This window comes from Scyliorhinus canicula, chromosome 12 (assembly GCF_902713615.1).
Source record: "Scyliorhinus canicula chromosome 12, sScyCan1.1, whole genome shotgun sequence".
In the NCBI taxonomy this organism is placed as follows: Eukaryota; Metazoa; Chordata; class Chondrichthyes; order Carcharhiniformes; family Scyliorhinidae; genus Scyliorhinus; species Scyliorhinus canicula.
The window spans coordinates 113,073,287-113,097,298 of record NC_052157.1 but is presented as its reverse complement, the minus strand read 5'-3'; the positions used below and the strand labels follow the sequence as shown (position 1 = coordinate 113,097,298).

General features: G+C 48.1%; 1 protein-coding gene across 1 annotated transcript; it reads right to left on the bottom strand.

Annotated features, from left to right (window-relative positions):
* Positions 1-10,814: 10,814 nt before the first annotated feature.
* On the bottom strand, positions 10,815-14,750 carry LOC119975282 (P2Y purinoceptor 1-like). The gene is made up of 2 exons (XM_038814996.1): positions 14,705-14,750; positions 10,815-13,165 (listed from the first exon to the last, which is right to left on the bottom strand). Exon 2 carries the CDS (start codon positions 13,145-13,147, stop codon positions 12,170-12,172), a length of 978 nt encoding a protein of 325 aa, XP_038670924.1. The 5' UTR covers positions 13,148-13,165; positions 14,705-14,750; the 3' UTR covers positions 10,815-12,169.
* Positions 14,751-24,012: the final 9,262 nt, after the last annotated feature.

The following is a 24,012-nucleotide window of genomic DNA, read 5'->3' as shown; positions in this document are numbered from 1 at the left end:
GTCCCCAGCCCAGTTGTACTTTGGTCATATGAAATCCTCCCACTTCTGGTGAACTGAGATCATTTTTTTTAACAAACAATTTTATTGAGGTATTTTTTGGCATTGCAAACAATAACAATTTACATTAGTGTGCAGATACCAATTACAAAAAACATAGTGCAAATAACAGTACCTCTCACGCAAATAGACCCACCTATTCTTCCTCCACACTCTTACACTATTCTACCACCCCCCCCCCCCCCCCCGACGATTAGTTCCCCGCGAAGAAGTCGATGAATGGTTGCCACCTCCGGGCGAACCCGATAGTGATCCTCGTAAGGCAAACTTGATTTTTTTTCCAAGCCGAGAAAGCTTGCCATGTCCCACAGCCATACTTCGGTCTTTGGGGGCTTTGAGTCCCTCCAGGCTAACAGTATTCGTCGCCGGGCTATCAGGGAAGCAAAGGCCACAACGTTGGCCTCTATCCCCTCCTGGACTCCCGGGTCCTCTGACACCCCAAAAATCGCCACCTCTGGACTCATCGCCACCCTTGTTTTCAGTACCCAGGATATGACATCCGCAAATCCCTGCCAGTATCCCCTGAGTTTTGGGCATGCCCAGAACATGTGGACATGGTTCGCTGGTCCTCCCCCACATCTAGCACACTTGTCCTCCAGCTCAAAGAATTTGCTCATCCGGGCCACCACCATGTGGGCCCAGTGGGGGCAGCACAGTGGCACAGTGATTAGCATTGCTGCCTACGTCACTGAGGACCCGGGTTCAAATCCTGGCTCTGGGTCACTATCCGTGAGGAGTTTGCATATTCTCCCCATGACTGCGAGGGTTTCACCCCCACAACCCGAAGATGTGCAGGATAGGTGGATTGGCCACGCTAAAAATTGCCCCTTAATTGGAAAAGATTATTGGGTACTCTAAATTTAAAAAAAGAAAAAAAAAAAGTGGGCCCAGTGAACTACCTTGAACTGAATCAGGCCGAGCCTGGCACATGTTGCGGTTGCATTTACCCTCCTCAGAGCGTCTGCCCATTCACCTCCCTCCAACTCCCCACCAAGCTCCTCTTCCCACTTAAGTTTCAGTTCCTCGGTCCCTGTATCCTCCGCTCCCATAAGCTCCTTATAAATATCCGAGACTCTCCCCTCTCCTATCTCACCCCTGGAAACTACCCAGTCCTGGATCCCCCTTGGTGGAAGGCATGGAAAGGACGGGACCTGTCTACGTATGAAATCCCGCACCTGCAAGTACCGAAAGTCATTCCCCCTCGCCATCCCGAACTTCTCCAGCGCCCTAATGCTCGCAAACCTGCCTTCCAGGAACAAGTCGCCCACCTCCCGCCCTTCGCCACGCTCGAACCCGCCATCCATCTTCCCCGGGACAAATCGGTGGTTGTCACATATTGGGGACCATACCGACGCTCCCACTTCCCCCGCATGCTTCCTACATTGGCCCCAAATCCGCAAAGCCGCCACCACTACAGGGCTGGTGGAGTACCTGGCCGGCGGGAATGGCAGGGGAGCCGTGACCAGGGCCAAGTTGGTGCCCCTGCGCGAAGCAGCCTCCACCCGCTCCCAAACCGACCCCATACCCACCATCATGGCTATATTAGCTGCCCAGTAGTAGTTGCTGAGGTTCGGCAACGCCAGTCCCCCCCCTCGCTACGGTTCCGTTCCAGCATCCCCCTCTTTACCAGCGGGGACTTCCCCGCCCAGACAAATCCCAGGATAATTTTATTGACTCTATTAAAGAAGGACCGGGGAATGAAAATAGGGAGACACTGAAAAATAAACAGGAATCTCGGGAGGATCATCATCTTCACTGTCTGTACTCTCCCCGCTAGTAACAGCGGGAGCACATCCCACTCCGAAACTCGCTCCTCATTTGCTCCACCAGCCTAGACAAGTTCAATTTATGCACCTTGCCCCAGTCATGTGCCACTTGTGTCCCTAAACCCCTAAAACTTTCCACAAACAGCCTAAATGGTAGCTCCCTCAGCCTATTCTCCTGACCCATCGCCTGCACCACAAACATCTCTCTTTTTGCCCATTCAACTTGTAGCCCGAAAACCGGCCAAATTCCCCTAGGATTTCCATAATCCCGTCCATCACTGCTGCTGGATCTGACACATACAAAAGCAGGTCGTCCGCGTAGAGCGAGACCTTGTGTTCTATCCCCCCTCGTGACTGTTCCCTTCCATCCCCTTGCCGCTCTCAGAGCAATTGCCAGCGGTTCTATGGCCAACGCAAACAGCAGTGGAGAGAGGGGGCATCCCTGTCTTGTCCCGCGGTGTAGTCTGAAATACTCAGATGCCGTCCTGTTCGTCCTTACACTAGCCTCCGGGGCCTGATATTGCAGTTTAACCCAGTCCACAAAGCCTTCTCCAAACCCAAACCGTCCCAGTACCTCCCATAAATAGTCCCACTCCACCCGGTCAAAAGCCTTTTCAGCATCCATTGCCACCACTACCTCCACCTCTCTGCCCTCCGGGGGCATTATAATCACATTGAGTAACCTTCTTAGATTGGCTACCAGCTGCCTGCCCTTAACAACCCCCGCTTGGTCCTCCACAATCATGTCCGGTATGCAGTCTTCGATTCTGGACGCCAGGATCTTGGCCAGCAGTTTAGCGTCCACATTAATCAGAGAGATTGGCCTATAGGACCCACAAGCTTCCGGATCTTTATCCCGTTTTAATATCAGCGAGATGGTGGCTTGTGACATAGTCGGGGGTAACACCCCATTGTCTCTCGCCTCATTAAACACCCTAACCAGTACCGGCCCCACTATACCCGAGAACTTTTTGTAGAACTCCACTGGATACCCGTCCGGCCCCGGGGCTTTACCCGACTGCAGGGCCTTCAGGCCCCCCATTACTTCTTCAGCTCTAATCGGGACCCCTGCCCACCTTTGGAAAGGTCAGTCCATCTAAGAAGCGCCTCATCTCCTCCGGCCCCGTGGGGGGTTCCGAGGTATACAGCTTGCTGTAAAAGTCCCTGAATACCCTGTTCAATCCTGTGGGTCTCCAACCCGGTTCCCTGCCCCGTCCACTACCGTCCCTACTTCCCTGGCCGCCTCTCTCTTCCTAAGTTGCTGTGCAAACATTCTGCTGGCTTTCTCCCCATACTCATACACTGCGGCCCTGGCCTTTCTGAGCTGCTCAATGGCCTTCCCAGTGGATAGCACCCCAGCTCCGCCTGCAGTTTCCGTCGTTCTCTAAGTAGCTCTGCCCTCGGCGAGTCCGCATATTCCCTATCCGTCCGTGTCATCTCCTGCACTAGTCTGTCCATCTCTGCTCTGTCCGTTCTGTCCCTATGGGCTCGGATTGAGATCAGTTCCTCCCTCACCACCGCCTTCAGCGCCTCCCAGAGCACCGCTGCTGAGACTTCCCCTGTATCGTTGACCTGCATATAGTTCCGCATGCATTTCCCCACCCTCTCACATACCCTCTCCTCTGCCAACAATCCCACCTCTAACCTCCATTGTGGGCGCTGATAACTTTCTTTGCAGACCTGCAGGTCGACCCAATGTGGAGCATGGTCCAAAATAGTGATCGCCGAGTATTCTGTATCCCTCACCCCCTCCAAAAAGTCCCTACTCATAATAAAGAAGTCAATACAAGAATAAACCTTGTGAACATGTGAATAGAACGAGAACTCCTTCCCCGTCGGCCGGCTGATTCCCCAGGGGTCTACCCCCCCATTTGTTCCATGAACCCTCTCAGTTCCCTTGCCATTGCTGGGAGCCTGCCCATTCTGGAGCACGACCGGTCCAGGTCGGGATCGAGGACTGTATTAAAGTCCCCACCCATAATCAGCTTGTGCAAATCCAAGTCAGGGATTTTCCCCAGCAGCCTTTTGATGAAATCTACATCATCCCAGTTTTGAGCGTAAACATTCACTCGGACCACCTTCACCCCCTCAAGCTTGCCCTGGACCATAAGGAATCTACCACCCCCATCTGCAACTGTGCTGTCCGCCTCAAATTTAACCCGTTTGTTAATCATGATTGCGACCCCTCTGGTCTTAGTGTCAAGCCTCGAATGGAAGACCTGGCTAACCCAGCCCTTCCATAATCTAATCTGGTTCGCCACTTTCGAATGTGTCTCCTGCAGCAACATTACATCCGCCTTCAGAGCCCTTAAGTGCGCGAAAACACACGTCCTCCTGACCGGCCCATTTAATCCTCTAACATTCCAGGTGATCAGTCTGGTTGGAGGGCACACTGCCCCCCCTCTCCCCCCCCCCCCCCCCCCCCCCCCCCCCAATGCCGATCAGCCATCCCCCTTCTTGGGCCCACCCCCTGCTCAGGTGCTGCGCTTCCCCTGGTCCGCCTCTTGGCAGCTCCCACCCCCGACCCCTTCCCTGTTACCTGGTTCAGTTCCCTCCCTCGTCAGCAGATCATCTTCTTCTTCTCCTCCTCCTCCCCCCCCCCCCCCCATCAACAACACCTCCCCAGAACAGCCCTGTTCGAGCAATCGCTCTGGACTGAGACAGAGAGAAAACAAACAAAGAACAAAGCTCGCCCCCACAATAGTGCAATTCAAACTGTGTAATGAGGTGGGCGTTACCACCCACCCCCTCCCCACATTCCCAGAAAAATAGCAAAAGAACCCGAACAGCCCCCCAGCACCCAATAACTTAAACTTCAACTATGAATTTGGCTTTAACTTTTAAAACTTTCAAACAGACAAACACAAGAACACCCCCAATTTTAAGTAAAAGAGCATGCCGACCGACATCGCTAACACGAAGGGCAATCTGTGAACAACTGCAGACATCCCTTAGTACACTCTAACTTGATTCCATGGGTCCTCAGTTCGGCACCAGTCCATGCCCCTTAGCGAAGTCCATCGCTTCCTCCGGGTCGTCAAAATAATGTTGCTGTTCCCGGTATGTGACCCAAAACCGTGCCGGGAAAAGTAGCCCGAACCTGACTTTTTTTTTAAACAGAATCTCTTTAATTTGTCTGTAGGCCACCCTCCTTCTGGCCACCTCCTGGCTCAGATCCTGGTAGATGCGCAGGACACTGTTGTTCCATGAACAGCTCTTCGAGCTCTTGGCCCACTGTAGAACCTGCTCCCTGTCCATGAACCTATGGAACCTGACAACCATCCCCCCCCCCTTCGTGGCTGCCTCGCCTGCACTCTGTGTGCCCTGTCCAGCTCCAACGGACGCAGGAAGAAATCATCCGCCACCAGCTTCTGCAGCATGTCTGCCACATATGCCGTGGCATCCACTCCCTCAGCCCCCTCCGGGAGCCCAATGATTCTCAGATTCTGCCGGCGAGACCTATTTTCCAGGTCCTCCAGCTTGTCCATCAGCCTTGCCTGCTGCTCCTTCAACTTTCTAATTTCCACGTCAGCTACCGTTTGGAAATCCGCCTGCTCTTCCACTGTCTTCTCCAGTGCCTGGACCTTCTTATCCTGAGCATCCAGCCTCTGGTCCAGTCGCTCCACCGCTTTCTGGAGGGGTTCCAAATAATCCCGCTTCAATGCTACGAAGCTCTCTTTCATGACCTGCAGCATGTTGTCCAGTGCTGCCTGGACCGTCCGTTCCGTGGTCCAATCATCGTCCATCTTTCCTCCCACTTGAGCTTCCACACCAACTTTGTTCAGCCCCTTCTTCGCCTTCTACTCCCTTCTGCTCCTTAAGTCCATACAACTTCAGATCTAGAGTGCTGTTGTTTTTCACTCCAGTGCTCAAAAGTTCAAAAAAGTCGGGGGAAAAGGTCTTAAAGTCTGACCTGAGCGAGAGCCACCAAATGCGTGACTTACTCCCTCATAGCCGCCACTGGAAGTCTGTGAACTGAGATATAATTTAACGTGACACAGTTTGGGTATTGAATCTAAAACCTTGATGCTCATTTTCCTTTGGTACTCTTTGTGGTAGAACATTAACACATTAAGCTATTTAGAAAATTCTGATGGAAATGACAAAATTCTATCAACTTACCAGACTGTGTTCTCCTTGTGCTTCACCTTACACCCATAACAATGCTGCAATTAATGAACACAGAACTTTGTTTGGCAATTGTAGCTACATCACTCAACGATGATGAAACCATTTGGAAAAAAACCCTCTGAAAACTTGTACTTATATAGTGCTTCGCATGGCATTTTGCAGCCAATGAAGTAAGTTTATGAAGTCACTATTGTAATGAAGGAAATACAGCAATCTCTCGCAAACAGCAAGATGTGACTGGTGCGATGCAATACTTTGTATCGAAAATGACTTTTTATTTATTGGACTTAAAACACTGGTTTGGTTTTTAAAAACTGAACAGTAGCATTTGTAATCACTTGTGTATTCAACTGGGTGGGGATCAAGCCATTGGACAGGATAATTTTGGACAATGGAACCTCACTGAGATGGGAACATTTTCAGCAATAATCAACCATAGATCTGGAATCAACTAGCTATGACCATGTTTGGGTAACTGTTCAGTTGGTTAGAGGGAATCTTGCGATGTGCCAACTAACTGTTTTGTGTTGCTTGTGGAGGAAGGGGGCTCTGTTGGAACGACCTTGCTATCAAACTTAAGTTAGTGGTGAACATGAGCAAGATGGGGGGAGGGGCTGTGGCCAGCCGAGCCCATGTGGGCAGGTTTTGATGGGGCTGGGAGGTGTGAATGGAGTGGAGAATGAGGAGTATGTGGAGAGCATGGTTTTGAGAGGAAGTAGTTGGGTGGTTTCTGGGGAGGGGAAGATGGGTAGCTGGTTGATGGTGACTAGGGGCAGGTCTGGGTCCCACTCATGGGCTGGAGCCCCCTGGGGATGAGTTGGATATGAGGGACTTTTTGGGGGGCCTGGAGTGTCCTCGAGTAGGAGAGGAGAGCGGGCAGGGTTGGAAGAGCCATTGGGGATTGAGGAGGTTTGGACAGCAACAAGGAAGATGCAAACAGGTAAAGCATCGAGGCCGATTGAGTTCTATAAATAATTTCTGGATAGTTTGGCAACGTTGCTGGTGAGGATGTTTGAGGATGTGGTGGCTAAGGGGGCACTTCCGGACAAGATGGGCCAGGCATCTATTTCACTCTTGCTAAATATGGATATGGACCCAGTGGTGTGTGGGTCTTATCGGCCAATATCGCTGCCAATGTGGATGCCAAGATCCTTGCCCAGGTATTGGCGGCGCTTTCGTTTTAAGAGTGCCTGCCACAGGTGATTGGGGAAGGTAAGACAGGATTTGTAAAGGTTAGGCAGCTGTCCTCGGAAGTGCACCGTTTGTTAAACGTGGTGCTCTCCCCATCAGAGGGGAGAGGGAGAGCCAGAGATGGTGGTGGCGTTGGATGCGGAGAGGGCGTTCGATCGAGTAGTGTGGAGTTACTTGTTTGCAGTGTTGGAGTGATGGAGTTAGGCTTAAGTTTGTGGTGTGGGTTATGTTGTTAAATAAGGAGCCGAAGGTGTGTGCATATGAATGAGGTGAATTTAGGATATTTTCAGTGACATAGGGGCACGAAACGGGGTGTCCCGTGACACCCACTCTTTTTTGCGTTGGCAATAGAGCCCTTGACCATTGCGCTGTGGTGTTTGAATAAGTGTAAGGGGATAGTGGGGGGGGGGGGGGGTGAAACATTGGATGGCCTAGTTTGCAGATGACCTTGTGTTGTGTATTTCTAGCTGTGTTCCATGACCTGGGATAAAACGGGGCTGGAATTTGGAAAAGAGCGAGTGCTTTTTGTTTTCTTCTCCGGGATAGGGGCTTACTTGGGGGGATTCAATTCAGGTAGCTGGGGTGCAGGTGGCCCGGGACTGAGCCCTGCTCCGCATGTTGAACTTTACAAGCCTGGTGGGTAAGGTTAAGGCGGATCTGTCAAATTGGAACAGCCTTCCTTTATCATTGGCGAGCCGGGTGCTGGTAGTAAAGATGCATATCTTGTCACGGTTTTTATTTTTATTCCAGTACTTACTGGTCTTTTTGTCTCAGGTATTTTTTATGGGTGTTGAACAGTTGATTTTGTTGCTTGTATGTGCAGGTAAGGTAGCGAGAATGCGGAAGACAGTGCTTCAGGGAGGGCGGTTCTTTAAAATGGGTTATTTTGCATCAACCAGAATAGGCAAGTGAAACCAAGATTTAATGTCACATCCAAAAGATTGCACCTCCAAAGGTGTTGCACTCCCTTAATATTGCAATAAAATGTCAGCCGAGAAAGGGAAAACATTTCTATATTTCAAGCTACAGGGCAGAAGAGAACCAGTTTGCCAAAGCCCCAGTTGAGAGGGCAGCACGCAGCACAGTGGTTAGCACTGCTGCATATGGCACTGAGGATCCAGGTCCGAATCCCAGCCCTGGGTCACTGTCTGTATGAAGTTTGCACATTCTCCCCGTGACGGCGTGGATTTCATCCCCACAAAAACAAAGATCTGCAGACTAGGTGGATAGGCCACGCTAAATAGCCCCTTCATTGGAAAAAAAATAATTTATTTTTGTAAAAAAGGCCCCAATTGAAGGTGGTGCTTCTTTTAATAGAAACAGAAATATGTTCAACAAAGAGGTAGCTGGGCGGCACGGTAGAGCAGTGGTAGCACTGCTGTGTCACGGTGTCGAGGCCCCAGGTTCATTCCCGGCCCTGGGTAACTGTCCGTGTGGGATTTGCACATTCTTTCCATGTCTGCGAGGGTCTCACCCCCACAACCCAAACAGATGTGCAGAGTAGATGAATTGGCCACGCTAAACTGCCTCTTAATTGGAAAAAAAAGAATTGGGTATTCTAAATTTATTTTGAAAAAATAAAGAGGTAGCCGAGTATCTTGGTCAGATCTTTACCTCAATACCTTCACCTGTCTTTTTCACTGAGGTTCACCAAATAGTGGGATGGTGAAGCAAGTGCTTACAGCTTCAGTCCCTTAATGTAATCTCCCACTGACGTGCTTGTAATGACACAGGTTGATCTTAATCTAATAATTTGTTTAAAATATAAATGTAGAGTACCCAATTCATTTTTTCCAATTGAGGGGCAATTTAGCATGTTCAATCCACCTATTTTGCACATCTTTGGGTTGTGGGGGCCAAACCCATGCAAACAAGGGGAGAATGTGCAAACTCCACACGGACAGTGACCCAGAGCCGGGATCGAACCTGGGACCTCAGCGCCGTGAGACTGCAGTGCTACCACTGCGCCACCATGCTGCCCGCTCTTAATCTAATAATGAAACATCCGCCGACGTTACAGTTAACTACATCTGAACCCCTGATATTACAGCACGTAGCGTGGAAAATCTCCCCTTTGCACCCTCTTTTCCCATCTCCCTTGAGAAAAGTAATTGGCAAGAAGGTGTATTCTTCTGAAGTATCACACAATTGTTTTCAGGGACAGCTGGCACAAGCTGGATAGGATCTAATAGAGAGACCACATGAACTGCAACAATTCAAGAACGTGGCTCAAGGGCAATTATGAATGGACAACAATCATTGGCCTAGTCAGTGACATCCATATCCCATGAAAGAATAAAATAGATGCTGAAACAATGTTTTCTATTGATAGTGAGGTGTAAGAGGAGGAAAGTCTTGATGCAACTGTACAAGGCACTGGTGAGACCACATCTGGAGTACTGTGAGCAGTTTTGGTCCCCTTACTTGAGGAAAGATATTATTTAATTGGAGGCAGTTCAGAGAAGGTTCACTTGAATGATCGCTGTATGGAGGGATTGTCTTATGAGCAAAGGTTGGGACTCAATGGAATTTGAGCGATCTCACTGAAACATTTCGGGTTCTCAAGGGGCTTGACAGGGTAAATGCTGAGAGGATGTTTCCACTCTTGGGAGAGTCGAGGAACAGAGGGCATAGTCTCAGAAAAAAGTGGTGCCAATTTGAGACTGAGGAAGAGGAGGAATTTCTTCTCTCAGAGGATTGAGTGTCTTTGGACCTCCTTGCCACGGAGAGCTGTGGGGGCAGAGTCCTTGTGAATACTTCAGGCTGAGAGAGATAGATTCTTAATCAGTAAGGGAATCAAGCGTTATGGGGAAAGGGCAGTAATGTAGACGTGGGGAACGCCAAATCAGCCATGATCCTATTAATAGCGGAGCAGGTTTGAGGGGCTGAATGGTCTACTCCTGTTCCTATCAGAACAAGAAGATATTTGTTTTTTTCTTTTTTAGAGTATCCAATTAATTTTTTTTCCAAATAATGGGCAATTTAGCGTGGCCAATCCACCTAACCTGCCCATCTTTTGGGCTATGGGGGTGAGACCCACGCAGACACGGAGAGAGAAAGAAGATATGGCCTTAAAATTAGATTTAAGCAATTTAAGAGTGAATTTTTGAAGCATTTTTTCATCCCACCAGTTTTCAGCCTTTTTGTTCTACCTTCGAAAGGCTCTCTGTAATACTTGCCATCTCTCCTCCATTTAAAATCTTCTCAAGGCCCCAAAACATTCAATCGAGCCTCCTAACTCTTATATACCATGGCTTAGAGTGTGCTCTAATATTCCCTTACTGTTTAATTAACTTGTCCTCAATGACGCATTATCTATATTAAAATTGCAATATCACTCAATTCTTCCGTATTTAATCCGTAGCATATTTGATTTCACCCGATTGCTACTGTGATACCTTTGAAACCGCAGTGTTACAATCCCAGCCGATGCTACCACTGGGCAACCAGGTCCCAGAGCCAGATCTTTGCTCAATAGATTGTAAAGTCTCTTGCGAGAGGGGAGCCAATGCTTGCATTATGTCTTATTTGCTTTTTGTACACTAAGGCATAATGTTGCTGTTTTATATGCCAAAAATGCCTCAATAAAATTGTTTATTAAAAAAAAATAGATTATAAAGTCTATTTTTTGTTTAGGTACATGGATGAACAAAGTCACAGGACTGCCGATTAACTTTTAACAAAAGAATAAATCATTTATTAAACAAGAAAAGATTAACAATAATACACTATTCCTCCACTCCCACTATACCTTTACAGATATACACAGATTTATAAGGATTACAAAAGTTGCAAAACATCTTGTATTCTAATGTTCTCAGTAAGTACACAGTCCATGTAAACCAATCGGTGAACTGTGGTCAGACACACCACATTCTGAAACCAAGTGACAGTTCCCACCCAGCACAGCAGCTCTGGACTTCTCATCAAATTCTCCCTGGTGCTTGTCACAATGTGAACTAACTGGTCTCATTGGAACTCTGGCTTCCACACGAGTGTTTCCAAGCTCTACTCCCGAAGGACACACTTTGAAATCTGCTCCCACAGGATGCCTTCACCAAGGATCCACCTCCAGGATTTCAACCTCTCCTTTCAGTATTCCTCTGCTTTGGATTGTTACGCACATTCAAGCTTCCCACACCATCTTTCAGGTACCCGGCCATCCCAACAGAGTACCACTGCTTCACAGGCTGTATTAAGGTGTCACCAACCTTAGGCTTACTTCAGGTGTCTGGCTTCTCCAGGTCTGCACCTTTCAGCTGTCTTTAACTGGACTCCTCTCAATCTAGTCCTGATTGCACAGTTTAAAGTGAAATTAAAACCTATAGACATATAGCCACCTTTGATTAATGTGAAGCCAACTGAGGTTTTAACCTTTTCGTGGTACACAAATTAAGAAATTAAATCAGAAACACAAATTAAGCTCAAACTTAAACTGATAGCTTATTTCTAATATCCACAATGCAACTATAGATTTTAAAACCAGCTCTATTTCCTAACAACAGTTTCAGATAGGAAATACGCTGGATTCACTAATTTTATTTATGTAGATAGATGCATTGATCAAAAATAACTTCAGAAATACATTGGTATACTATAAAGCATCTGTGTGAAGAACTTGCATATATATATAGAGACATATGTATATATTGATGCATCTTTCAGAGATTTTTCAAAGTGAGTCATAATGATTCAGTTTTAAAGTTCTGCCATTATTATTGGGTGAATACTGTGCACAGAGGAAGAAGTTGCCAATAAGAATGGCCATGTCATCTGTTTTTGATAATGTTAGTTAAGGGAAGAATGGTGGCTAGGACACAGCAAGAACTTCCTCCTCGGAATGAATATTCCAGGAGGTTGGTCATGAAACACGGGGACAGGACAACTGGCCTTAGCCTAAACACCTGATCTGCAGGTTAAAGGTGCAACTAAAGTTCTGGTATTGTTGCAAAAGTTACATTCCTTTGCAGTGTATCTGGTTCCATGTTAACATATTACAAGAACATGGCTCTTTCATTAATGCATCACAGTTGTGATTCATCGCTGGGCGGAGCACTTCTAGGGGTTATATGGTGTTTTTTACATCTGAAAACATTGATGAGTTTTGACCTGTATTTGGTGCCAGCATAAAAATACACTATAGGATCCAGGACATTGTTGAGATAAAGGCCTAAAACACAACAGTAGTAAGTTACTCCAAGCCTTTGTAAAAGGGTACAGTCATTACGATCCACAACAGACAGCGTGAGACGCATTATATTTGCAGGAAGGAAGCATATGACGAAGATGCACAATATCACTGTTACCATCTTGACAGCATGTTGGCCTCTTTGAGATCGCGATGTTGCTGTAGAATTGGCCAATTTCCTTTGGATGAGTAAACTGGACATAAGTAGAGATCCAAATGGAATCACAAAGCTCAGAATAAATAATAGAATGGTGGAAGACTGGAATTGCTTTGTTACATTTGGTTGATTAAAACTCATACAATAAAGTGTTCCATTCATTTCAAAGACATTGATTCTAAGGAAGGCTGGACTCATGAACCCAGCGGCCAACAACCAGATCAAGACACTCAGGACAATAGTGAATTTCTTTGTTATTTTGTGTTGGGACTGGAATGGTTGGATAATCATGTAACATCGAAAGATGCTGATGCACATCAGGAAGAAAACGCTCGTCAGCAAAGTGAAATAGATGAGGAATGTTTGAAGTTTGCACATAAAGTTTCCAAATATCCAATGATTGTTGTTACTGTGGTAAATAATTATTAAGGGATAGGTAAGTGAGAAGACCAAGTCTCCCACACATAGATTAGTCATCAAAATATCAATGGGAGCCTTTTTCTTTACATGGAAGCACAATATCCAGAGGGCAACACTGTTGAAGCTTGCAGCTAAAATGAAGATGATTGAAAGTGCTGGAGGCATCATTATTGTCAGGAACGTCTCATCCAACAGACATGTTACATTAGTCACATTTGTGACAAATGCATTATTCATTTCTTCGAGAGGAGCAGCCTGGAAATAAAAGAATGACTCATTTATTGAACCAGAGCTTCTCAACTTATTATCCCCCAGCAGATTGTGGGGTGGGTGGAAAGGGGAGGGGGGGGGGGGTAGAGGAGGGGTGGATGGGTGGAAAGGGGGGTGGATGGGGGGTGGGTGAAAAGGGGGTGGATGGGGTGGGGGTGGAAAAGGGGGTGGATGGGGTGGGGGTGGTAGGGTGTGGGTGGGTGGAAAGGGGGGGTGGCTACACTTGCGCCATGGGGAAACCGCAACTGACCAGGATCTCACTTGCTTGCCTGATGCTGACCTCCGCCTTGGGGACTGCCCTCCCTCCGGCCCATTGAGGGCGAGATCGAGATTACGACGTTAACATGAAACACACCCGGTTTTCATAGCCCCTAAGTTTTATTAATTAATAATATGTACCCCAATAGCCCTTTGTAATCTACTCAGTTCTTGAGTTCAGATTGGTTATATAAATTCAAAACAGAAATTGCCCCATTACTGAACCATGTGTGACCCTGATCAATGTCCTCCGCCCCACCCCCTTTCCTCCACTCTGACCCCTATTACCATGTATTGTCCAACCAATTTCCATAGAATCCCTGGACAGCAGAAGGAGGCCATTCAGTCCAGCGGTCTCCAAAAGAGCACTCCTTCTAGCACTTTCTGATTCTGCTGAGGAGCTGGAACAATGCCCTTGGAAAGAGTGAGGACAATTCGGAACCCAAGCTCCAGTCGAGATCATCAGCATTGGTTATTCCCAAATCCAAGAGCTCTCCTTTTAAATTAATGTTGGTCGCTGCTTCCCTTTAAAAGTAATAGTTTGTCTGATTCAGGACAATATAACACATGCACCTTGTTCTGTGGTTTCAAACCAGTTACCCAATATCTATATATCTATATCTATAATTACCCGGTAAACAGGAGATCCTGAGTAGGGGATGGTTTAGCTCAGTGGGCTAAATTGCTGGCTTTTTAAAGCAGACCAAGCAGGCCAGCAGCACGGTTCAATTCCCATACCAGTCTCCCTGGACAGTGGCTGGAATGTGGCGACTAGGGGCTTTTCACAGTAACTTCATTGAAGCCTACTCGTGACAATAAGCGATTTTCATTTTTTCATTTTTCATCTTCCAAATACTGAACCAATCGAAATTCCTACAGTAGACTTTTTACTCACTGCGCCCAGCACCTGGGTTCGATCCTGGCCCCGGGTCACTAACCATGTGGAGTTTGCACATTTTTGCCATGTCTGCATGGGTCCCATGCCCACAAACCAAAAAGAGGTGCAGGGTGGGTGGATTGGCCACGCTAAAATGTCCCTTAATTGGAAAAAAAAGAATTAAAAAAAACAACACGCATTGATCATGGCCAATCTACCTAACCTGCGAATCTTTGGACTGTGGGAGGAAACAGGAGCTCCTGGACACAGACACAGGGAGAACGTGCAAACTCCTCACAGTAACCCAAGGCCAGAATCGAACCGGGTCCCTGGCACTGTGAGGCAGCAGAGCTAACTCACTGAAAAATCTAATATTGCAAAGTACTTACTGCTATAGGTCTCAATGTTCTTCAACGTGCTGTTAGGATGATTCTGTGGCTGGCAGTGAGCCTATTTATCAAGGCTTGTTTCGCAATTGTTACTATTCCTGATGATAACGAAACTTTTTTAAAAAGAAGTCCAAACACGGGACGCCAGTGGCATCCGGTGAGTGTTTAAACCACCAAGTAAACATAGTGTATTTTGCAATAAAACCAGAAAATTCTGGAAGGGAACAACAGTGTGTGTCTGAAAGATGACATAAATGGGGCCTCTCATAGATTTCATAGAATTTACAGTGCAGAAGGAGGCCATTCAGCCCATCGAGTCTGCACCGGCTCTTGGAAAGAGCACCCTACCCAAGGTTAACACCTCCACCCTATCCCCATAACCCAGTAACCCCACCCAACACTAAGGGAAATTTTGGACACTAATGGCAATTTATCATGTCCAATCAACCTACCCTGCACATCTTTGGACTGTGGGAGGAAACTGGAGCACCCGGAGGAAACCCGCGCACACACAGGGAGGATGTGCAGACTCCGCACAGACAGTGACCCAAGCCGGAATCGAACCTGGGACCCTGGAGCTGTGAAGCGATTGTGCTATCCACAATGCTACCCTATCAGCTAACCAATTTCTGATCCAAACTGCTAAATCACCCTGAATCCCATGCCTCTGTATTTTCTGCAATAGCCTACCATGGGGAACCTCATCAAACGCTTTACTGAAATCCAGATACACCACATCAACTGCTTTACCCTCATCCACCTGTTTGGTCACCTTCTTGAAGATGAGGTTTGTGAGGCACGACCTACCCTTCACAAAACCATGTTGACTATCTCTAATCAAATTATTCCTTTCCAGATGATTATACATCCTATCTCTTATAAACCTTTCCAAGACTTTTCCCACAACAGAAGTAAGGCTCACTGGTCTATAGTTACCGGGGTTATCTCTACTCCCCTTCTTGATCAAGGGGACAACATTTGCTATCCTCCAGTCTTCTGGCACTATTCCTGTAGGCAAAGATGACTTAAAGATCAACGTCTCCCTAGCTTCCCAGAGAATCCTAGGATAAATCCCATCCGGCCCAGGGGACTTATCTATTTTCACACTTTCCAGAATCGCTAACACCTCCTCCTTATGAACCTCAAGCCCTTCTAGTCTAGTAGCCTGTATCTCAGTATTCTCCTTGACAACATTGTCTTTTTTCTGAATACTCATTTAGCACCTCTCCTATCTCCTCGGACTCCACGCACAAGTTCCCACTACTGTCCTTGACTGGCCCTACTCTTACCTTTGTCATTTTTTTATTCCTGACATATCTATAGAAAGCTTTAGGGTTAGCCTTGATCCTACCTTGGCTCTTCTTAGCTCTCTCTTTAGAGCCTTCCTAGCTAACTTGTAATTCTCAAGCGGCCTAACTGAACCATCACGTCTCATCTTTACATAAGCCTCCTTCTTCCTCTTTTTTAAAATAAATTTAGTGTACCCAATTATTTTTTCCAATTAAGGGGCAATTTAGTGTGGCCAATCCACCTATCCTGCACATCTTTTGGGTTGTGGGGGCGAAACCCACGCAGACACGGGGAGACTGTACAAACCTCACACGGACAGTGACCCAGGGACGGGATTCGAACCCGGGTCCTCAGCGCCGTAGGCAACAATGCTAACCACTGTGCCACCTGCTGCCCACTCCTTCTTCCTCTTGACAAGTGTTTCAACTGCTTTAGTAACCCATGGTTCCCTCGCTCGACCACTTCCTCCTTCCTAACAGGTACATACTTATCAAGGACACGCAGTAGCTGTTCCTTGAACATGCTCCACATTTCCATTGTGTCCATCCCCTGCAGTTTTCCTCTCCAGCCAATGCATCTTAAGTCTTGCCTCATCGCATCATAATTGCCTTTCCCCCAGCTATAACTCTTGCCCTGCGGTGCATACCTATCCTTTTCCATCGCTAAAGTAAATGTAATCGAATTGTGGTCACTATCACCAAAGTGCTCACCTACCTCCAAATCTAACACCTGTCCTGGTTCATTACCCAGTACCAAATCCAATACGGCCTCGCCTCTTGTTGCCCTGTCTACATACTGCGTCAGGAAACCCTCCTGCACACATTGGACAAAAATGGACCCATCTAAAGTACTCGAACTATAGTGTTTCCAGTCAATATTTGGGAAGTTAAAGTCCCCCATAACAACTACCCTGTTACTTTCGCTCCTATCCAGAATCATCTTTGCAATCCTTTCCTCTACATCTCTGGAACTTTTCGGAGACCTATAGAAAACTCCCAACAGGGTGACCTCCTTTCCTGTTTCTTAACTCAGCCCATACTACCTCAGTATTCGAGTCCTCATCAAATGTCCTCTCAGCCACCGTAATACTGTCCTTGACTAACAATGCCACTCCTCCCCCTCTCTTACTACCTTCCCTGAGCTTACTGAAATATCTAAACCCCAGAACCTGCAACAACCATTCCTGTCCCTGCTCTCTCCATGTCTCCGAAATGGCCACAACATCGAAGTCCCAGGTACTAACCCATGCCGCAAGCTCACCCACCTTATTCCGGATGCTCCTGGCATTGAAGTAGACGCACTTTAAACTACCTTCCTGCCTGCCGGTACACCCCTGCAACTTTGAAACCTTACTCATGACCTCACTACTCTCAGCTTCTTGTGTACTGGCGCTACAATTCAGGTTCCCAATCCCCTGCTGAACTAGTTTAAAACCCTCCCGAAGAGCATTAGCAAACCTCCCCCCAGGATATTGGTACCCCTCTGGTCCAGGTGTAGACCATCCCGTTTGTAGGGGTCCCACCTACCCCAGAATGAGCCCCAATTGTCCAGGAATCTGAAACCCTCCCTCCTGCACCATCCCTGCAGCCACGTGTTCAACTGCTCTCTCTCCCTATTCCTCGTCTCGCTAGCACGTGGCACGGGTAACAACCCAGAGATAATAACTCTGTTTGTCCTGGATCTAAATTTCCACCCTAGCTCCCTGAATTCCTGCCTTAATTTGATTAAATATGGACAAAAAACAGGACATTCTGGAAACACTCAGCAACCCCAGCCTCCCCTCCACTTTTCACCTAACTCCCATTTTCCAGGCACGGGATTGGGACGTCTGACGGCCTGCCCACCCTTGGCCTTAATTGAGACATGGAAGTGACCGGTAAAAGACCTCATCCTGCCTCTACCTCTAGTTTATCCAGGATGGGAGGAGGCTCAGGCCAAGCAGGTAGCCTGTCAGCTTTTATTGGCCGAGCCGGTTTTGGGCAGGAATGAGGGGAACCTCCTTTGGGGTGTCTTTCAGATGTATCTCCAACTCCCACCTAAACCCCTTCCCCTTGGCCTCTCAAACCCCCCCCCCCCCCCCCCCCCCCCCCCGCCCCCAGCACCACCTCCCACTATCCCCTTGCTGGGGAATGCTAGCCTGGCCTCACCAATACCTGAGATGTACCTTCAGTTCAGCTTCCATGGTTTCCTTTTCTTCGGGGGTTGGGTCTGCGGTAGTCCCGGCAGTTACCGATGCTCGAAATTGGCCACTGCTGGCACCGCAGAACCGTTGGCCAATTAAATTGGCTAGCAACTCTCAGGACTTGGCAGGACTTCCTCCCAAGAAGGGGGAAATGAAATCACCTCCTGAGCCAATTAAACATCCTGTTGAGTGTAAAGTGGTCAACTCTTCCTTGGGCGGGCTCCCAATTAACTTTTTAGTTTTTGTGGGGGGGGTGTGTCCGGGAATGCAACGCTCATAAAACCCAGCCCGTGAACTCGGTTTCTCACTCCCTGAATGCTGTCAGGCCTGCTGAGTTTTTCTAACATTTTCTGTCTTTATTTCAGATTCCCAGCTTCTGTGGTGTTTTGCTTTTGTATGGAAATCATAAATTGGCTATTAGTGATGCTGTCAGAATGATCTGAAAAAATAACCAACTGGATTTATCAGTGTCGTACGGGAGAGAAAAACTGTGTTTTGGCCTAGATGTGATTCCAATCCCACACTAAAGTTGCCGACTCTTCACGGCTCGATCAAGTGGCCTATCTTATTTGCGTAACTGGGAATGGGCAATGACCTCTAGGACTGCACATACCCTTTTTAAAAGTGGATTTTCAGATAGATGTCTCACAAGAGGTTTGTTAGAAAAGCTCAGGCATCTGATACTTGAAGAAATGTTACAGCACAAGACAAGAAATAAAGCGGTAGGTTAAGTGAATGTAGACTGAGACTGAAGGGTTGGAAACACTATAACACCCGGGATCAGTGCTGGCTCCATTTTTGTTGTTGGCATATGGAGATGGCATGGGTGCAGGCAACATGAAGCTATATGGGGAGTTGGTGGTGTAGTGGGATTGTCACAAGGCTAGGACCCCAGGGTACCGTTGCTCTGGAGACTGTTGTTCAAATCCCACCACGGCAGATGGTGAAATTTGAATTCAATAAATATCTGGAATTAAAAGTCTTTTTTTTATAAATGTTTTTTTTATTGAGTTTTCATATTTTATATATGACAAATTACAAGTTATTAGAGAGAGAGAAAAAAAAAAAGGAAAACACAAAAATTTAACATGAATATTTACAGGTAAGCATCTTCATAACAATAATTGTGGCCGCCCCCTTTAGCCAGCATACATATTTTACATTCCCCAATATGGCCGAGGCACATGTTTATAGGCATTTATTTATAGTTTGGTTTTGGGCCTTGGCTTGCCATCAAACCCCCATACCGAGCCCGTAGCCCCCCCCCCCCCCCCCCCTCCCCCCGGCTACCTTCCCCCGATTCCCGTCCATTTTCCCCTGGTTCTTGGCCACCCGACTATTCTTCCTCATGTACATTGGCCACAAACAGGTCCCGGAACAGTTGCATAAATGGCTCCCACGTTCTGTGGAAGCCGTCGTCCGACCCTCGGATGGCGAATTTGATTTTCTCCATTTGGAGAGATTCCGAGAGGTCGGACAGCCAGTCTGCAGCTCTGGGTGGTGCTGCTGACCGCCAGCCAAACAGGATTCTACGGCGGGCAATCAGGGAGGCAAAGGCAAGAGCGTCCGCCCTCCTCCCCAGGAATAGATCTGGCTGGTCTGAAACCCCGAAGACCGCCACTATCGGGCATGGCTCCACCCTCACCCCCACCACTTTGGACATAGCCTCGAAGAAGGCTGTCCAGTACTCCACAAGTCTGGGGCAAGACCAGAACATGTGGGCGTGGTTGGCCGGGCCTCTTTGGCACCGTTCACATTTGTCTTCCACCTCCGGGAAGAACCTACTCATACGGTTTCTCGTTAAGTGGGCTCTATGTACCACTTTTAGTTGCGTCAGGCTGAGCCTTGCGCACGTGGAGGTGGAGTTGACCCTATGCAGTGCTTCGCTCCAGATTCCCCACCCTATCTCCCTCCCCAGGTCGTCCTCCCATTTCCTTCTTGTTGCGTCCAGTACGGTGTCGTCCCTATCTACCAGTCGGTCATACATGTCACTACAGTTCCCTTTATCTAGGATACTTGCGTTCAGTAGGTCTTCCAGTAGTGTCTGTCGTGGCGGTTGTGGGTACGTCCTTGTCTCCTTTCGTAGGAAGTTTTTGAGCTGCAGGTACCGTAGCTCGTTCCCCCCAGCTAGCTGAAATTTCTCTGTCAGTTCGTCCAGTGTTGCGATTGGAATTAAAAGTCTTAATGATGACCATGAAATCAAAACCACTTTAGGAAAGGAAATTTGCCATCCTTATCCAGTCTGGCCTACATCGCTGAAAACATGCAATGTAAGAATCTTGGCAACCGGGACGGCACGATGGCGCAGTGGTTAGCATGCTGCCTCACGGCGTTGAGGACTCGGGTTCGATCCCGGCCCTGGGTCACTGTCCCTGTGGAGTTGGGACATCTGCGGCTCAGGAAACTAATTAGAATCACATGTTTAATTCTTTCCCGGTAGTTCTGGCAACCTGGGTAATGCATGTATTACTATTCCCTCTCTCTTGAGTCCTTGGAATGATGGATTATGAACAGCACTTCCTTTTATTCATCCCTGGGATGTGGGTGTCACTGGTTGGGCCAGCATTTATTGCCCATCCCTAATTGCCCTTGAACTGAGTGGCATCTCAGAGGGACAGTTAAGAGGCATCCGCATTTGCTGTGGATCTGGAGTCACATGTAGGCCAGACCAGGTAAGGACGGCAGATTTCCTTCCCCTAAAGGGCGTTAGTGAACCGGACAGTTTTTTACGACTATCAACAATGGTTTCATGGTCATCATTAGACTTTTGGGCAGCACGGTGGTGCAGTGGTTAGCACTGCTGCCTCATGGTGCTGAGGCCCCAGGTTCGATCCCGGCTCTGGGTCACTGTCCGTGTGGAGTTTGCACATTCTCTCTGTGTTTGCGTGGGTTTCGCCCCCACAACCCAAAGTTGTGCAGGCTAGGATTGGCCACGCTAAAATTGCCCTTTAATTGGAAAAAATGAATTGGGTACTCTAAATTAAAAAAAAGAGAAAATGGTGCACAATGACAGTAAGAAGACACCCAGTCTCCTGCTCAATGCTTCGCCTGCCATGATGCTCCTCCTGTGGCCTTGGAGGAGGTGAAAACAGCTGCCCACTTGTCTCGGCCTGCGGCTGAGCTGCACGTGGTGCTTGGTCTCCTTGAAGTGGTGCCCTTGGGGGCATCTCCAGGGACTGCCGCGTCTGCAACATTGCAGAGGCAACGTCTGTAACTCACTGGACCCTGCTGCACAGACATATTGTGAGGGGTGGCACACTCATCCTCCTCAGCAATACCCTCAGCCCTTGGCTGCTGTTCTGGATGACGAGGAGGAGGCACCAGCTGGGGTGTAACTGGCACCCGCTCCAAACATCTCAGTGCTACATGTATCCCTGACCGCTCTAGGCAACCCAGTAAGGTATGGTGAGAACTGTGAGTACACTGCTTCTAGCTCTCAATGAGGTTAGCCAATCTCTCCACGGAGAGCCCTGAGCCACTTTGGGGCAGGCATCAGCTGAATGGACTCCTCCATTCTCTGTCCATGACCCTACCCACAGGTCCTGCTGGAAGGGTTGGTTGGATGGGTTGTTTGGGGTTTTATCCCTTCCTCTGATGCTGCGATTTCACCTCTGCACCATCCTGACCAAGTCTCCCAATGTGCTCGGTGTCTTCCCAATGAACCATCTTCATTTTTGATCGGCCACAAGCCAGAATCTCCCATGAGTCAGCAGGAAAGTTTGATCTCTTCAGGATTACTTTGAGGACATCCATAAAGCATGTCCGCTGTCCATCTCAGAATCTCTTGCCACAAGCAAATTCCAACTGGAACAGGTACTTCAGGAGCCTGGAGTCAGGCATGTCCTGCCAAGTGGAGCTGGAGTGATTATCGCCTCAGTGCCGGGCAAGTTGGTTTTGGAAATGATGGTGCTGTTGGACCACCTTTCTTACCACCAGATTTGAAGAATCTTGAGGAAACATGGCTGATGGTCCTTCTCCAGTGTTCTGAGACACCTGCTGCATGTTGTTCAAGTTTCTGAAGCAAATAGGACCACTGGGATCACTGCTGCCTGGTAAACCAAGACTTTAGTTTTGGATTTGAGATCCTGGTCCTCAAATACTCATTTTCTCTGTTGGCCAAAGGCTGAGCTGGTACATTAGAGGCGATGGTAAAGTTTGTCATCTTTGGGTCTCACGGTAGCATGGTGGTTAGCATCAATGCTTCACAGCTCCAGGGTCCCAGGTTCGATTCCCGGCTGGGTCACTGTCTGTGTGGAGTCTGCACGTCCTCCCCGTGTGTGCGTGGGTTTCCTCCGGGTGCTCCGGTTTCCTCCCACAGTCCAAAGATGTGCGGGTTAGGTGGATTGGCCATGCTAAATTGCCCGTAGTGTAAGGTTAATGGGGGGATTGTTGGGTATACGGGTTACGTGGGTTTAAGTAGGGTGATCATGGCTCGGCACAACATCGAGGGCCGAAGGGCCTGTTCTGTGCTGTACTATTCTATGTTCTATGTTCTATGTCTGTCTTCATCGAGATGTGGCTCCCAAGTTATTGTAAATGGTCCACATTTTCCAACGTCTGGCTGTTGATTTTAGTCAGTGGAGGTGTTGTGCTATGGGTGCTGGTTGGAAGAGGATCTTAGTTTGCTGGGGGCTTAGTGACGGGCTCATTATCTTATATGCTTCAGGGAAGGAGTAGACAATGACCTGGAGCTCAGTTTCTAGAGTGAGTGCGCACACGTGTCAGCTGGAGCTCAATAACTGAAATTGGAGTGATTCTGGATTGAAGGTGGTGTGGGTTGAACAGTTTCCCATCTGTTCCATAGATTAGATCCTCGCTGTGGGGTATTTGCCGGAGGTGAGGAGCAGTATTGCCGTGAGGAAAATGGAGGGTAAGATAAAGTACTGGAAAACGCAGCAGGTCCGGCTGTAGCTGCTGGGAGAAGAAGTCGGGGGTGAGGGTGGGGGGATTTTTCTCTCCCTTTATCGGTGGCAGGATCAGCAGCAGGAGCAGAAATTCCTGTGGGAGGCCCAAATCGTGATTTACGCCGGCGGGATTTCCCTTTGCAATTATCCCCGCTTCTGCCAATGATGTAACAGGAATGCCATTTTTCCCACACAAAATGTGCAACTTTGCCAAAAAAATGAGAACATTCTGCCCCTATAGTTAACCCTTTGAGTCAAGCATGACTCTTGCAAAATGAAGCGCGTTGGCAAGCAAATCCGCCCCCCCCCCCCCCCCCCCCCCCCCCCCCCCACACACACACCCCACCCTCACCCCTGACTTTTCCTCCCAGCAGCTACAGCTGGACCTGCTGGGTTTTCCAGTTCTTTCCGTTATGAGGGGTATGGACAGAGTGGATAGTCAGAGACTTTTCCCCAGGGTAGAGGGGTCAATTACTAGGGGGCATAGGTTTAAGGTGCGAGGGGCAAGGTTTAGAAGAGATGTATGAGGCAAGTTCTTTTACACAGAGGGTAGTGGGTGCCTGGAACTCGCTGCCAGAGGATGGGAATAGAGGGATAGGGACCCCGGAAGTGTAGAAGATTTTAGTTTAGACGGGCAGCATGGTCGGCAAAGGCTTGGAGGGCCAAAGGGCCTGTTCCTGTGCTGTAATTTTCTTTGTTCTTTGTACTATACTTTTGCTTCTGAGGTGAGTGCACATAGTCGAGAAAGTGTCCCAAATTGTGGGATTTACATCCTGGGGGTGGGTACATTCTGGAGTCAAGCCTGTCACTCTCAGAAACATTTTAGAAACAGCCAGAGGGGCTCTGAGCATCGAGTCAGCCTGGTTAATAAAACCCGTGTCGGTTTTCTTCACCAACTCTTACTGTTCTATATGAGGCTCTCTAGCACTCAC